Below are 17315 nucleotides of genomic sequence, written 5' to 3'. Positions count from 1 at the left end.
AAAAAAAAAAAACTAAATTACTTCTGATTTAAACTTATGAACTTACCTCACTGACATTACATGCTGTATTCATCTAGAGTAATTTTTACTTTACATTTGTGATCATTTGATTCTCAACAAGGATATAAGATAATTTAATAGAGAAAGAATAGGCTTTTAAATAAATGGTACTGGGACAACTGGATATCCACATGCAAAACAATGAAGGTAGACACATCATATACAAAAATTAACTCAAAATGGATATAGACCCAAATATAAGAACTAAAACTATAATTATTCTGATAAACTGGGCTTTATCAAAATTTAAAAATTTTGGTTCTTCAAAGTACACCATCAAGAAAGTGAAAGGAGGGCCGGCCCGGTGGCGCACTGCATAGTGCGCCGCTTGGGAAGCGCGGCGGCGCTCCCGCCCGAGGGTTCGGATCCCACATACAGACCGGTTCCCGCTCACTGGCTGAGCGAGGCGCGGGAGCAACACCGAGGGTTGCGATCCCGTTGCCGGTCCCCAGTCCGGTACGGGGGCAACACTGAGGGTTGCGATCCGTTGCCGGACACGGAAAAAGACAAAAGACAAAAAAAAAAAAGAAAAAGAAAGTGAAAGGACAACTCATAGAGGGAGAAAATATTTTCAAATCTTGTATTTCATAAAAGACTTATACCCAGAATATATAAAGACCTCTTCCAACTTAACAACATAAAGACAAATAACCCAATTTAAAAATAGAAAATGGGGCCGGCCTGGTGGCGCACTGCTACAGTGCGCCGCTTGGGAGCGCGGCGGCGCTCCCGCCGAGGGTTCGGATCCCACATACAGACCGGTTCCCGCTCACTGGCTGAGCGAGGTGCGGGCGCGACGCCAAGGGTTGTGATCCTGTTGCCGGTCCCGGTCCGGTACGGGCGCGACACTCAGGGTTGCGATCCGTTGCTGGACACGAAAAAAAAAAAAAAGACAAAAAAATAAAAAATAAAAATAGAAAAAGAATATGAATAAACCTTTCTCCAAAAGTAGTTATCCACATGGCCAATAAGGACATGAAAAAGTGCTCAAAGTCTTTATTCACTATTAAAATGTAAATCAAAACCACAATGCAATACCTCTTTACACCTACTAGGATGCCTGTAATAATAAGAATAAGAAAAGAAAAAAAGTAACAAATGCTGATGAGGATGTGGAGAAAACGAAATCTTCATACATTGCAAATGAGCTTGTAAAATGGTGCACCCATTTTGGAAAACAATATGGCAGTTCCTCAAAAAGTTAGACATACAACTGAGTTCCACTCCAAGATATAAACTCAAGGAGAATGAAAACATGTCTACACAAAAATGTGTGCACCGATGTTCATTACAGAATTCTTCATAATAGCCAAAAGTGGAGCAACTCAAATGTCCATCAACTAGTAAATGGATAAACAAAATGTAGTATATACATACAATGGATTATTATTAGACTATAAAAGAAGTGAAGTTCTGATACATGCTACAACACAGATAAACCCTGAAACATTAAGCTAATTGAAAGAAGCCAGACACAAAAAGGTACAAATTGTATAATTTCATTAACATGAAATTTCCAGACTAGGCAAATTCATAGAGACAAGAAAAAAAAAATAGTTTGGTGGTTGGCTGCAAGAATGAGGATATAGCAAGTGCCTGCTAATGAGTATGGGGTTTCTTTTTGGGGTGATGAAAAATTTTTGAGTTAGATAGTGGTGATTGCACAATTTTTGTGGATATACTAAAAATCTTTTAACTGTACACTAAAACTATGAATTTTATAGTAGGTGAGTTATATCTCAATAAAACATTAATAAAATTAAAAGTTTCATAATGGTGTGTACAATATGGTACTATTTACAAAAATCAGCACTTAAAAAACTTGAAAACTATTCATTAAGAAGTAATTGTATAAAAACATATTTGAGGACTGCTCATAAGAAACTTCATAAAAAGAGAATATAAAAAAGTGAAAAGTTATACCAAAAACTGGGAGAAAATATTTTTAATACACATAAGACATAAAGTGTTAGAATCTGAAATACATGAAGAATTACTACAAATCAGTCAGAAAAAACCCCACCAATACTACATCTAGGTATATATCTTAAAGTAATTCCTACCCATGTGCTGTAGTAGATATGTACAAGAATGTTGGTTGCTGTATGGCTGGTAAGCAAAAAAACAAAACAACAACAAAAAAAAACAGAGTTCATATGCAAGGGGATGGATGAATAAATTGTGTCATATTTATCTAATCAAATATTATGTAACAGTGAAAATGAATGAGTGAATGTTACAGTAACATTGACAACGTGGATGAATGATAACATCTTATAGACTGTTTCAGAAGACTATAACATTTTTCTGAAGCTAAAACAACAGAACAAAATAACATGTTAGGGATACGTATGTTTGCAACAAACTTTTAAAATAAACGGTACAGGAGTGATAAACAGAGTTCATTAGTTGTGGTTACCTCTGGTGGAATAGAAGGGTGTGTGCGATCCGGATTCAACATAAGGACATTTTTATAATTCTTAAATGGAATCATGGGTGTTTTATTGTTCTACTTTAAAACTCATATTTGTTATGTTTCTTAGTATATATCAAATATTATATAAGAAAAAATGCTTAAGAATATGAAATCAAATATATGACAGTTGTTACCTCTGGGGAGAAGTTCAAAAGACATTTTTGTAATGTTTTGTTACATTCATAAATGAAGTAAATATAGTTAAGTGCTAAGCTTTAATGAAGCAAGGCAGTAGATATCCATTAGTTTATTACAGTATTTTCTAAAACTTTCTGTATAAATATATCATGATTTTTAAAATCCTAGATAATTCTTATAGCTACTGAAATTTAAGAATCATTGGCATAAAGGAAAGAGCTCTAGTGCTTTGTAGCATTGTGTTTAATAATAAAAAATTGTATGTAATCTAAAAGACCATCAAAAGGAGAATGTTTAAAGTTCAGTCCAGACAGTGTACTATTAGGCCAATTTTTAAAAACATGAAATAGATCTAAAATTTACAAAATAGAAAGCTGTGATATATTGATAATTTTAAAACATAGAATACTATGTACAGTATAACTTTTGCAAAAAAAGTACATAATTCATATAAACATACATATACGTATTCATAGAAAAAACCTGGAAAATTATACAACAAACTGTTGACAGTGTTTGTCTCTGGAGCAGTGGTTTTCAACAAGGATCGGGTTGTGGGTTTTCTCGTAGATCTAAAATTTACAAAATAGAAAGCTGTGATATATTGATAATTTTAAAACATAGAATACAATGTACAGTATAACTTTTGCAAAAAAAATACATAATTCATATAAACATACATATACGTATTCATGGAAAATTATACAACAAACTGTTGATAGTGTTTGTCTCTGGAGCAGTGGTTTTCAACAAGGATCGGGTTGTGGGTTTTCTCGTCAGGAAGATCTGGCAATGTCTGTAGATATTTTTGGTTGCCACAACTGGATGACTGCCACCAAATTAGGAATCAGATACTTCTTAAAACTCTATGTACAAAAATTTAAAACATTATTTCTGAATAATTTATGAGTTAAAAACATTGCCAATAAACATGTAAAAGATGTTTAACTTGCAATTAGGGAAATGCAAATTAACAAACAATGTACTATTTCATTTCCAACATATTAACAAAAATTAAAGTGTGAAAACAACAAATGCTGTTAAGAATGTAGAAGAATAAGAATGCTTATATAGTACTATTGCACATAAATCAGTACAGCCAGTTTGGAGAACAATCCAATAATATATAATAAAGTTGGCAATGTATATCCCCTGTGACTCAGCACTTCCTCTTCTAGGGATGTATTGTAGAGCAATTTTCACACACCTATACAAGGAGACATGTATAATGTTTTGTAATAAAAAATAGATTGGAGTAATTTAAAAAGCCCATCAATCAAGGAATGGAAAATAAATTACAATATATTCATACAGTGGAATATTATTTAAAGTTAAAATAAGTGAACTAGTTTTGCAGATAATATTGAGCAATTATGAAATCAAAGTTGAGGTCAAGATGAAAATCTATAGAATTACCCTTTTAGATTATACTATTCATATAAAATTTTAAATGCACAAAATGAGTTCATATTAGGGGATACGTACATGCTTATGTAGAAAATGGCATTAAATTATGGACAGGAAGGATACACCAACCTTAGGATAGTGGTACTGCTGAAGAGCAATAGAGAAAGCTTTCAACCAAATCTTTAGTTTTAGTTCTTGAAAATATATATAAATTTAAAGCAAATATCAATGAGTATTTGATGATAGCAGGTGTTCTTTGTATTATTCTCTTTGTTTTTTTATATTTGGAACATTTTTATAACTGAAGCAAAAAAAGCACATAGAAGCTAAGAATCATTATTCCATGTTATACAAGGCCATTTTTTTTTCTTTTGGTGGCTGGCCAGCACAGGAATTGAACCCTGGACCTTTGCATTACCAGCACCACACTCTAAACAACTAAGTAAACTGGCCAGCCCTGCAAGGCAAATTCTGATGACTGCTAGCTAGGATAGGTAGATGATGCTAGGCCAAGCTTATGAATCACTTTTGAAAGAATCTTTCCTGATGTTCTCTCTTCCTCCTGTCTCCTCTCACTGTGCCCAGTTGAACCAATCACCTGACATTAACCAGTTGCTTTTTGTCATAGTATACCCTGCACATACTTTTATTAAATTACGTATTGTACTTATATTTATTTACATGTTATTCTCACCCTAGAGACCATAAACTCTTTGAGGGCAGGGACTAAATATATCATTTGTCTATCCCCTGTACATAGTTTAGTGCCTAAAAATTAGTAAACAACAGATATATATTTGGTGAATGAAGTGATGAATGATTGTACAGATTCCAAAGGAAAAGACATTTGTATGGGATAATTACCAATATTAAACTTTGCCTACTTTTTAGTTTTGATGTGACTGAGATTGTATATGTTCTTGCCAGAATCCAATAATAGGATACCCGATCAATATCTAGGCATTAGTTAAGATTACATTTTGCTGTATATAACTGGAGAACCTAAAATAATAGTGATTTCCTCTAGAAATGTATTTCTCTCACACCAAAAGAAGCCTGAAAGAAGGTAATTCAGGGCTGGCATGGAAGTTCAAGTGTCAGGGATGCACGTTTTTTCCACTATTTTCTGTTCCACTAACTTTATTGAGGTACCTCATGAACCAAGATGACTGCTCAAATTCCAGCAATGTTTTCTTTCTTCTTTTTTTCTTTCTTTCTCTCCCTCTCATGGTGTTTTGTTTTTTTAGCTATTAATCCAAAAGAGAAGGAAAAGGGACAGGAGTACTTACCCCTGCTTTTGAAAAGAGACTTCCTAGAAACACTCGACAGCACTTCTAATATCTCATTGGCTAGTACATGGTCACATGGCCTCATCAAGCTGCCAAAGGGGCTGAGAAATGTCTTTTAGCGGGATGACAATGTTTTCTAGCTGAAAATTGTGGTGGGTTCTGCTACTAAAGAACAAGGAGAGGATGGACATTGGAATACAACCAGCAGTCTCTGAATTTTTAATCAGTTATGGGTACTCAAAGGAGAAGATGCTTTCCCCAAAAAGGAAGAGCCTGACAAAAGAAAGAAATAAGTGCCAGAGAAAGCTTTTTGTGTAAGCCTGCCCCTAAACAAGCCAAGAATCAGAATATTTTATATTTATCCCAATTCCTATGTACCTCAGTTTTGCTCTCAAAGGCAAGATATTAATAAAATATTGTTCATTTATTACAGTGTTTCTTATAAATCTGATTTAATAGGATTTTCTTGCTATTTTTCTTCTGCCAAATCATATAAACTGAGAAACAGTTTGACTTTTGGTTCTAGGGCTATGCTTATAAATTTGGCATCAGCTAGCCTTGGAAAAATATTGAGGTGCTGGTAGAATCAGGAAGTTAGTTTTTTTTTTTTATAGGCAGTTAGTCCATAAATAGCAGACTTTCCTTGGGCATCTAATTCTGGTCACTGTTCCTGATATTGATTTTTTTTTCTACTGAATTGTAAAATAAAGTTGTAATAAAAGTTGTGTTTTTTAGAGATTTGAAAAATTGTCTCACATGAATCCTTTTCCTTCCAGGCTCTAAATTATCTTGGTATTCATCCCACAAAAGAACAACACCAAGCTCTGAGACAGCAAGTAAATCCAGACTCACAAGGGACAGTGTCATTTGGAGGTAATGTTAGGTTCATCATGTTGTATTATTACAGAAACTTGGTCAAGGAGTTAATTGTGACCCATTTTTATTAAAAGTGTCTGTTCTTTAGAAGGAGAGAATGAAAAGTAAAACCACATCTATTGCATGTTCCTTAATCAGTACTCCAAAAACTCAGCTTGAATTACTGACCTGTCTCGGTCAGCAGAAAGAAAAACATTATTAGAAACTTTCAGCTCTGGGCCGGCCCAGTGGCGCACTGGATAGTGCACCGCTTGGGAAGCGCAGCTCCCGCCCGAAGGTTCGGATCCCACATACAGACCGGTTCCCGCTCACTGGCTGAGCGAGGCGCGGGAGCAACACCGAGGGTTGCGATCCCGTTGCCGGTCCTGGTCCGGTACCAGGGCGACACTGAGGGTTGCGATCCGTTGCTGGACACGGAAAAAGACAAAAAAAAAAAAAAATAGAAACTTTCAGCTCTAAAATATCATCATTCTATCATATTTTTTATCTTTTATTTATTGCATAAACATTACTTTAGTAATAACAAAACAAATAGTACAAAATATAAAATCCCTAATTTCACCGTGAGATTAGTTCTAATCCATTTTTCAGCTAATATGGTATAATAGATATTTTTACAATGCTATATAATTATTTTTACTGAAGATAGCGTAATGTATCATTTAGTTGACACTGTAATATTAAGCCTTTCTGCTATTGGGAATTTTGATGCTTTCTTAGTAGCTGATATTAAAAGTCTGTATTTATGGGCTGAGCCCATGGCGCACTCAGGAGACTGCAGCGCTGGGAGCGCAGCAGCGCTCCTGCCGCGGGTTCGGATCCTATATAGGGATGAGGTCGGATCCTATATAGGGATGACCGGTGCGCTCACAGCGCTCACTGGCTGAGCACAGTGCGGCCGGTCTCAAAAAGGACAAAAAAAAAAATCTGTATTTATCACCATTATGAATGTAGCTTTTTCTTCCTTTTCTTGAAATAAATCCCCACAAGAGTTTAGATTTGATACATATTGTTAAGTTGTTTACCAGAGACGTTTTACACATCTATTTGTTCTGCTACCAGTAATGTTTGAATATAACAGTTTTTTGTATCCTTGACACCGTTAAGTATTTAATTTTTTTCTTATATAGTAGATATAACATTGTATCATTTTTAAAGCATCTGTATTAATAAAAGGAAATTCACCTATTGATTTTGAAGTGATAAAAAAAGATATTTTTGAGCCCATCTCCTTTTGAAGATCACCCCAAAATAATGAGAAAAAGAAAGAGATATACATGTATAAACTAAAACCGTAATGTCTAATGACAGAAAGTGGATGAGGAAAGTAAATGAATTAGTATGCAGAGGCAGGTGAAGCACAAATCACAGTAGGAAACAAGCCAATTTGACTTGAAAAGGCTTAGATATTTCTGAAACATCGCATATTTCTAAAGACTGGGTTTAGGCAGGGCGTTTAAAATAGGATTGTTAGAAATCTTTATAAGGAGAATTATACATGCTATTCCCTTCCCCTTCTCAGGCAGTCCAGCAACCACCACTCCCTTACACCTCCAGGGGAAAAAAGAAGTATATTCCCTTCGGAAATTAAACCAGTCAGATTCGACAGGTATAGTTGCCAGCAGCAAGGGAGTTTGGGAAGTGTCTGGTGAGTCATCACTCACAACACACACCCATATTGCTCAGTGAAATTTGCAGCCATGCTCATAATTACAGGCAGGAGATTGTAGGGCTCTCTCTGAAGAAGCCGTACAATGCCCTGTAGCGAAACCTGCCAGTTGACAAGGCAAATTATGTGCACAAAATTTCCAATCAACTTTTTTAGTGCCTGCTTCTTAAATATGACCTCAGAGACAAGGGTCACCAGATATTTGGAGAAATCCTCAAACATAAAATATAGAGCACAAAACTATCAGACAAACAGAAAAAAGGAACTCAGAAGAAAAGAAATAATGAAGAGAAGAGAAATTCAGATAAACTGTAATTAACATCTTTAAAAAGATAAGCAAAGATAATGCATTCATGAAATAATAGGATGTTGTAAAACAGGAACAGAGAAGATTTAAAAGATCCTTGGAAATTAAAAATATAATAGCCAAAATCAAAAATATTTGAGGATACATAGATAAATAGGTCATTCTCTGTGTCTGAAGAACTGTACTGGTCTACTTATTTGCCAAGTGGCCTTGGGAAGTTTAAGACAGTTTACCTGTCTTAGCCCCGGTTTATTCATCTGTAAGATGGAGAGCCTAAGACGACCTACCTCAGAAGATCGTTGTGGGGATGAAATTTCTAAGCACTGTTTCTGGCATTAGCTGCTGCTATTATTAATGATTATTAAACCCCAGGTTCTTCCAGCTAGAAAATCTGTGAATCATAATGTCATATGTTTCAGAAAAAGTTCTACTCATAATGCAGGAGTTGGAGAATTAAATATGTCTATGATATGTATTTGCTTTATTAGTTATCTTAGCTAAATTATTAATTTGAGCAAAGTTAACCAAAGTAAGTTAAAAACCAGTTCATCTCTTACTTCTTATTTTAAGTTACATTTTACCTGTCCCTTTAGCCGATACTATTTTAAAATGTTTGCAAATTAAGTTTGAAGCATTAGTTATAATACAATTTCAACTTCATATAGACAAAGGTAAGATTTATTTAGATGATGTTAAATGCTGTGTTCTTACTGAAATGTGTTTCATTTTAGATTTTGTCCAGGTTGCCAGAAACTTGTTTTGCTTGCAGTTGGATGAAGTAAATGTTGGTACACATGAAATTTCTAATATATTAGATTCACAGGTAGAGTATGCCCTATGAAATTGTCTTGTTTGCTCTTAAGTCACAAGTCTTGAGTGTTATGTGTCATATATGTAGGCTTTTTTTTATTTTTTACTTTTTGTTAGAAACTATACATATAATACATGCTGTTCGGGTAAATATATAAGATACAGATTAATTTAAAATTAAAATTAAAAGTTCATCTTGATCTCTTCCATCCTCCTCTCTCATTAGCCCTTTATGCTACTACTCTCCTGCAGTTCACCAGTATTGATAATTTGATATGTGGAAAGATACATACTATGTATCTCGCTAGCTAGACAGATAGATGGATATCATGTCTGTATGTGTCTAATCTGTTTTATTTCACTGTAATATACATATGGAAAAGTACCTGTAAGTACCCATATTACAAGTGTATATACTATGAAATTTTACAATCTGGACCATCCTCATGTAATTAGAATACAGATAAAGAAACATAACATTAAAGAAATACATTACCAGCATCCCAGATGCTCTCTTACCCCCTTGTTTCTTTCCTATCACTAGTGACACCTTCCCCCACTCCAAAAAAAGACCAAGCTAACTACTGTTTTGCCTTCTAACAACATAGATTGGTTTTGCCTGTTTTTGTGCTTTTTGTAAAATGGAATCGTGAGGTCTATTAACTTCATAAGTCATTTGTCCTACAGAACTTTGCCATTTATATTGTCCAGTCTTTCAGTCCTTTTAATTATGGACTTTCGGTATTATTGTATTATTAAGGAAGACCTTCTTCCCAACTTATATTATACAGTCATGCTTGCTTAAGGACAGAAATACCTTCTGAGAGATGGGTCATTAAGCGATTTCGTAGCTGTGTGAACATCATAGAGTATATTTACACAAACCTAGGTGGTATATAGCCTACTCCACACTTAGGCTCTGTGGTATAACCTGTTGCTACTAGGCTACAGAACTGTACGGCATGTTACTGTAAAGGATACTGTAGGCAATTGTAACACAATAGTAAGTATTTCTGTATCTAAACATATCTATACATTGAAAAGGTACAGTAAAAATACGGTATTATAATCTTGTAGGATCACTGTTGTATATGCAGTCTGTCATCGTCCCAAAGGGTCATTCTGTGGCACATGACTGAATACGAGGGATCTTCAAAAAGTTCATAGAAAGATTTGTATTATCTTTTAATCCTATTTTTCCACGGACATTTTGAAGTGCCCTCATATAATTTACATATTTAATTAACTCAGAATTTATTACTAATATGTATAACCACTTGTCCTTGTTCCACCATCATTTATTTAATCACCCATCCTTCTCCAGTTTTACTAAATTCCTATCAAGATACACAGATCTGTGTCTAGACACACCACTCTGTTGCACTGATCCATTTCTCTCTGCCAGTACATTACAGTTTAGTTACTCTGCCTTTATAGTGCTAGGTTTATTGTTATCTGATAGGTTAAGTCCTTAATTTTTTTTAACTTCTCAGTTTTGATATTCTAGTTGATCTTTAGAATCATTTTGCCATAGTAATAAAAATTCATTTGAGACTTTTTAAAATGGGAATTGCATTGAATTTAGGGGATAGTTTGGAAAAAACTGAACATGACTTATTTTTCCATTCATTTAGGTTTTTACTAATGCTTTGGAAAGACAATTATAGTTTATTTCATATACATCTTGAATATTTCTAGTTAGATTAGTTACTAAGTATGTCATAGTTTGTGATGTTATTGGAAGTGAAATTTTTATTTTTTACTATTACATTTTCTAATTAATGATGAGGAAAGGTATTGATTTTAGAAAGCTTATTTTGCGTCATGCCACTTTACTGAACTTCCTTGTTCCAGTTGTTTTTCAAATATTTTTCTTGGATTTTCTAGGTAGACATTTGAAATTAATTACATTTTTATACTTTTCACAAATTTTTACTTTTTCCAGATACTATTGAAATAGGAGCTGTAAAAGTGACCAAGAAATAAATTTCCATGATATTTGAGCCATTTTACATTTAAAATTTTTCTATTACTTCTGTTTTTCTGGAACAGTTTAAGTAATAATAGAAAGTTTGTTCCTTTAATGTTTGAAAATGTTTCATCTACCAAATGATATGGGCCTACATTTTTTTAGAAAAGGAGACATTTCCTACTTTTTAATATCTTATGCGGATGTACGGTACAGCAGTATTTGCTTTATTAGTTATCTTAGCTAAATTATTAATTTGAGCAAAGTTAACCAAAGTAAGTTAAAAACCAGTTCATCTCTTACTTCTTATTTTAAGTTACATTTTACCTGTCCCTTTAGCCGATACTATTTTAAAATGTTTGCAAATTAAGTTTGAAGCATGGTGTTGTCAGCACCACGCTCAGCCAGTGAGCAAACCGGCCATCCCTATATAGGATCCGAACCCGTGGCCTTGGTGTTATCAGCACTGCACTCTACCGAGTGAGCCACAGGCCGGCCCTAAGTTTTTGTCCTTTCTTGAATAATTTTGTTAATGTACATATTCCTAGACAATGATTACTTTTATCAAGATACTCAAACTTATCAAAAAGTAACATAGAATTTTTTCGGTTTTTAATCTTTACTTCTGATGATATTGCTTTTTACAAATTTTTACAAAATAATCTCACATAAATTTTTATAGATCATATTTTAATTATCATTTGGTATATACCCACGTGGTTGCTTCTTTGACCCTTATTTTGAGCTGTTTTTGCTTCATTCTAAACAGTTTCTAGGTATGTAGTTCTGTTTTGGTTACTCATTTTTAGTTTAATTCTACTGAGGATAGAGACATAATCTGTGGAGTATTAATCCTTTAACCAAATACCCAACACATGGTCAATTAGGTGTTCCCCATCCGATGAAAAGCATGTATGTTCTGCAGTTATTGAGTGCAGTACTTCTGGTATGTTAATTAGGTCAAGGTTTTAATCATATTTTTAAATATTCTATTTCCATACTCATTTTCTGTTATCTTTTATTGTCAGTTACTGAAAGAAGTGTTTTAAATTTTTCCCCATTTAGTTCTGTTAATTTTTGTTTTATATATTATAAGACTGCATTTCTTCGGTGTATATAATTTTAGGATTGTTATATCCTTGCAGTATATTCAATCTCTTTATCTCTAGAATGCTCCTGCCTTTGAATAACTTAGTCTGATGATGCAGCTACATTAGCTTTCTTGTGGATGGTGTTTCAGTTTGGTTTCCAATGACTATCATTTTTTTGTTTTGTTTTAAAGAAAGTTGTTATATAACTCTTAAATGTATCCAATAGAATCTAAATACTACAGGTTTTAGGACTCATAATCATGTATTTAAAAGAAAATTCATGCACAAAGTCTTTTAGTCTCATTAATTTATCTTTCCTTTTTCTGATAGCTCTTATTTCTATACCATTATCATTTTATGCTTGAAAATCTTTCATTAATCATCCTATCAATTAAAAAAATTTTTAAATGAATTAAAGTTAATTTGTTTTAATTTTCTCTGTTCATAAGGCTTTACATATTAAAATTTATTGGATTGAGTAATAATTTTACTTACTACTGATACACAGTTAACCAAAACAAAAGAAATATGATATGTTTCAATCAATTATTTTTATGAAATTAATTTTTAAAAACAAATTTTTATTTTAATGGGATGGAAGGATTATTTGTAGTCCAGCTCTGTCATTTATAAAATTTTTATATTTGCATAGGCTTTTCTGGTGGTTTTATTTAATTTCATAAGTCTTGATATCTGATAAGACATATTTTCCACCTTATTCTTCTTTGTATTTATTTTATTTATTTTTTTATTTTTAATTGACAATAAAAATTGTATATATTTGCATGTGCAACATTATGGTTTGGTGGAATAGCCCAATCAAGCTAATCAACATATGCATCACCTCACATACTTATCATTTTTTTGTGGTGAGAACACTTAAAATCTATTTTCTTAGCAATTTTCAAGACACATTATTATTAACTGTAGTCACCATGTTGTACAATAGATCTCCCAACATCTCCCTAACCTCTCACCCCACCCCACATTGCTCTTCTTGTTAAATATTGCTTTGGCTAATCTTTGCTTTTATCTTGTCCATGTAAGTTTCACCAAAAATCTTCCTCTATTGAATTTATAGATCACTTTGGGAAGATTCAACATATTTATAAATTTAAATCTTTCTATTTGTGAATATGTTTTGGCTTCTCATTTATTTGTATCTTCTTCAATGTCATTTAACACATTGTACATATTTTTTTTCAATACAGGCTTTATTTATCTTTCACAGGCTTAATTAATCCAGTTACCTTAAACTTTTTGTGGCTATTATAATAAATGGAACTTTAAAATTTTTTTCATTTTCAGTTTCTTGGTTTTAAAATTGTATAAAAATACAGCTGATTTTTATATATTTGTCTTATACCTGACAACCTTTTTTTTTTGCCCATTATCTTTTAAGTTTCTAGAAATCCTCAATTTTTTTTTTCCTAATGACGCCCTTTCTAAATTGCTAATATTCTTCTGAACGTATTTATTTTCTTATTTTTATTTTCATTTTTGTTTTCAAGTATACTTTTAAATAAATAATAAGTTCAGTCAAGTATGTTGAATGCTTCTAGAAACCCTTAAATTTAAGCAAGGGTTACACATTTTTAATAATTTTTCTTCTAGTTTAAGTTTAGCAACCAAAATTATACTTTTATTTTATGGTCATATTCATTCATTTATTTTTCTTTTTTATTGATTATACATATTTGTGGGATACAGAGTTATATTTCAAAACACATATGCAGTGTTTGATCAAATCAGGGTAATTAGCATATTCATCATTGCAAAACTTAATTTCTTTGTGATGTGGACATTTGATCATGGCTATATTTAGAACTCTACTATTTTCAAGTAATATGTTTTATTGTCAGAAAGTTTGAGTATTGTCTATTACTAATTATGTAGTCCAGAAATACAGAATATAAGTATATGATTAATTTATTGAATGAAGTAGGTCTGATCCTCTGATTAAAAGAATGTTGCATGTCACGTTTTAAAAAATGTTTTAAATCAGTTTGTTCTACTTAGTATGCAATCTGTTTTACTGCTAAGCATGTTGCCTGTTGCAATCACCCCAAGACCTAGTCTTTCAGTAACTCTCAGGAGAGCACCCAGTTCTCCGAGAATTAAGGCACTGATTTATCTAAACTAATTCTGTAGCTTTTGGAGGAGAACTAAAGCTGTAGGAGCTCAGTTTTCCTTCTGCCAATTCAGGTGTTATGAAACATCTACCTAATGTTGATGGCAGATCATTGTTTTTTTGCTGCCAAACAGTTCTCAAAGCTGCCATATCCATTTTTGATGAGGAAGGGCAAAGATGGTTGGGTGGCTTACAACAAACATGCCAGTGAAGTGGTGCTTTGAATGATGAGCATGCAAAGCTTTTTTAGCAGCTACAAAGAGCTGCTTGTTCTCTAAATTAGTAATTTACCTTCTTCTTACCAGTATGATTTTAGGGCAGATAAGAATATGTTCAATCTGTGATACTTTGATAGCAAAAGCAAAGTGCTGTGGCAATTGTGCAAGATGTTTTACATGCCAATAATTTCCTGTTTGTGGCTTCAGATCAAAATGTGCAAGAGTTAATTATATTAATTTATAAAATTTCTCTTATTGTATTCTGCTTGTGAACACACAGAAGATATTCTCCCTCATCTAGTATTAGCTTTTCTTTTTTTTTTTACTTCAATCCACAGTAAGAATACTTTTTTTTCATTTCACTCACATATATAACTGAAACAAAAGTCTCCCAAAGCATTACTTACCTTTTCTATATGCATTGCATTCTTATTTAATATTCAATTCTATCTCATTAAAAATTTGATTTTGCAATCTACTAATGGGTGATGTATCACAGTTTGAAAAACACTATGAAAAATCTCTGCTTGTCAAGTGGCTCACCAAAAACAAATTAAAAATAACTTATTATTTTGTAGTGTAATTACTGACTTTTCTGAGTTAAAAAGTAGTGTATTACCTCATCTGAAGTATATCAATTGATCTTTGGTTGAAGATACCAGCAGTCTATGAAGGTGGGGAAATTCCACTATGGTTACCCCCTCAACCATCTCAGTTTCACAAACAACATAGTCATTCTGTTAGGGAGGCTTGTCTTTTACTCATATAGTTCCTTTTTTGGCTAGTAAAGATGGCTTAATTGCCTTTTTCTTAATTTATTTTTAAAAGATATTTTTACTGGAATATAATGTACAAACAGTAAAGTACCAAAACCTTAAGTGTACACCTTGAAGAATTTCTATTATGTATCTCAAGTGGAGTCACCACTCCAAAGCCTCCCTCATGCCAGCTTCCCAGGCAGCAGCCACTCCCACCTTTATTTTGGAACCACTATTCTGACAGAACAGCATTACATTTGCCTGTTCTTGAACTTTATAATAAATAGAATCATAGAATATGTACTCTTTTGTACCTAGCTTCTTTTGCTCTTCATTTTGTCTGACTTCTAATATTTCTTGAGATGCTGTCTTTTAGGTAGGAATTGCTTAGTCAATATAAGTCAGTCCTACTTTTTGTTTCTTTGACAAAGAACTTTTGGGTTTGGAAGAATATGAAATTTAGGACCAAAAGTATAATATACTTTTGACAATATACTTTGATTCTAATTATTATTGCTATATTAAAAAATTTGCACAGTGCTACACCTGCTACTGGCACAAGGTTTTATACAGAAAAGGCAAGGTCGGTGCCCACATTTAGCAGTACTCTAAGCTTAGCAAGAGCAGACTGTAGTCCATCATAGTATGATGGTTTTCCCAGACTAATGAAGTATCATGAAGGGATTATCTTAAAAGCACCGAGAGAACACTGTGAATTCCCTAAAGGAGATTTTTCACAATTTGGACTCTTGTTACATCAATTTAATGGATCGCAACCACCATTTTAGCAAGCAAAACAGAATAGAGTGGAAAATATCAAAGTGAATTGCTTGTGATAAAATTGAATAATATTTCACTTACACCAGGTCATGATATAAATGATATTTCTCACTACATATAGCAGTAAACATGTTATAGTCACTTCCCTAAAGATTCATCTATAAAACACCAAATATACATTGAACAACTACAGTGTATATGGCATTGTGTTAGGTGCTGTGGCACATGTTATTCAGATAGATAAAGCTTGGTCCAGATAGGGTAAGGAAAAGTCATGTAAACAAATAATTATAGTAAAATATATATACATATATATATATATAGTTTGTACTTTACTCAGCAATTAGTGAGAAGCCATTAAGGAGAACAGTGACACGATCCAAATGATATTTTAGAAAGAGTGATCTTGTGTGTTGGTTATCAAAGAAGGGAATGAAACCGGTGGTAGGTAAACTAGACAGGAGACTATAGAAAGAACTCAAATATAAGTTAATAAAGAACTAAACTGTAGAAGGTAGGGAGAATGAAAGGGGAAGGACTGACAGATCTAAGATATTTACCAAAAACAACAACAACAACAAGTATATGTCGTCAACAGAACTTGCTGACCATTTGGATGTGGGAACCAAGGAGGAGGAAGAATGAGTTAAAGATAACTCCAAAGTTTGATTAGCATGGTTGAGGATATGATAGTATCATTAATAGAAATAGGAAAGTAAGGAGGAAGCTTTATTCAAGGTAGAGAAGATGATGGTTTGTGTTTTAGAATAAGTTCACGATGCTGACAGATATAAATAACCAAAGGTCATTGGAAATAAGGAACTGAACACCAGGAGAGGGATTTGGGAATATTTTGGAGGGCAACAGCTGAAGCCTGGCAGTGAATGGAGTCACTCAAAGCTTGTAGAGAAAAAGGGGAAAGGGACAAACTTTGGAAAATCTCTCAAGCCCTCCCCTCTCCCACCTCCCTCATTTAGGGAGTAGAAATGTAAAAAAGTCAATTGAATCAGCCTAAATGTTCAGAAGGGTAGGTGAGATAATAGGATATCACAACACAGAGAAGAGGAACTTTTGAGAAAAAAGGGCTTGAGCAGTGTTATATGTAACATTGTTATATGTAAGAGGTTAAGAAAGTTGCTGAGGGGCCGGCCCAGTGGCGCACTGCTATAGTGCGCCGCTTGGGAGGCGCCGCAGCGCTCCCGCGAGGGTTCGGATCCCACATACAGACCGGTTCCCGCTCACTGGCTGAGCGAGGCGCGGGAGCAACACCGAGGGTTGCAATCCCGTTGCCGGTCCCAGAAAAAGACAAAAAGGAAAAAAAAAAAAAAAGAAAGTT

General features: G+C 33.5%; 1 protein-coding gene across 1 annotated transcript in view; it reads left to right on the top strand.

Moving 5' to 3' along the window:
• The window catches only part of STXBP4 (syntaxin binding protein 4), a gene marked incomplete at its 3' end in the record, with an annotated part of 112783 nt that overhangs the window by 54104 nt on the left and 41364 nt on the right, over positions 1-17315 (top strand). Inside the window, exons 9-10 of the mRNA XM_008585150.1 lie at positions 6147-6243; positions 8954-9045. Coding sequence (XP_008583372.1) covers positions 6147-6243; positions 8954-9045 — 189 coding nt within the window. The remainder of the gene's footprint in view (positions 1-6146; positions 6244-8953; positions 9046-17315) is intronic.

Source organism: Galeopterus variegatus, unplaced genomic scaffold (assembly GCF_000696425.1).
Source record: "Galeopterus variegatus unplaced genomic scaffold, G_variegatus-3.0.2 Scaffold3472, whole genome shotgun sequence".
Lineage (NCBI taxonomy): Eukaryota > Metazoa > Chordata > Mammalia > Dermoptera > Cynocephalidae > Galeopterus > Galeopterus variegatus.
The sequence above is the reverse complement of the archived record's forward strand: the minus strand, read 5'-3'. Positions and strand labels throughout refer to the sequence as shown.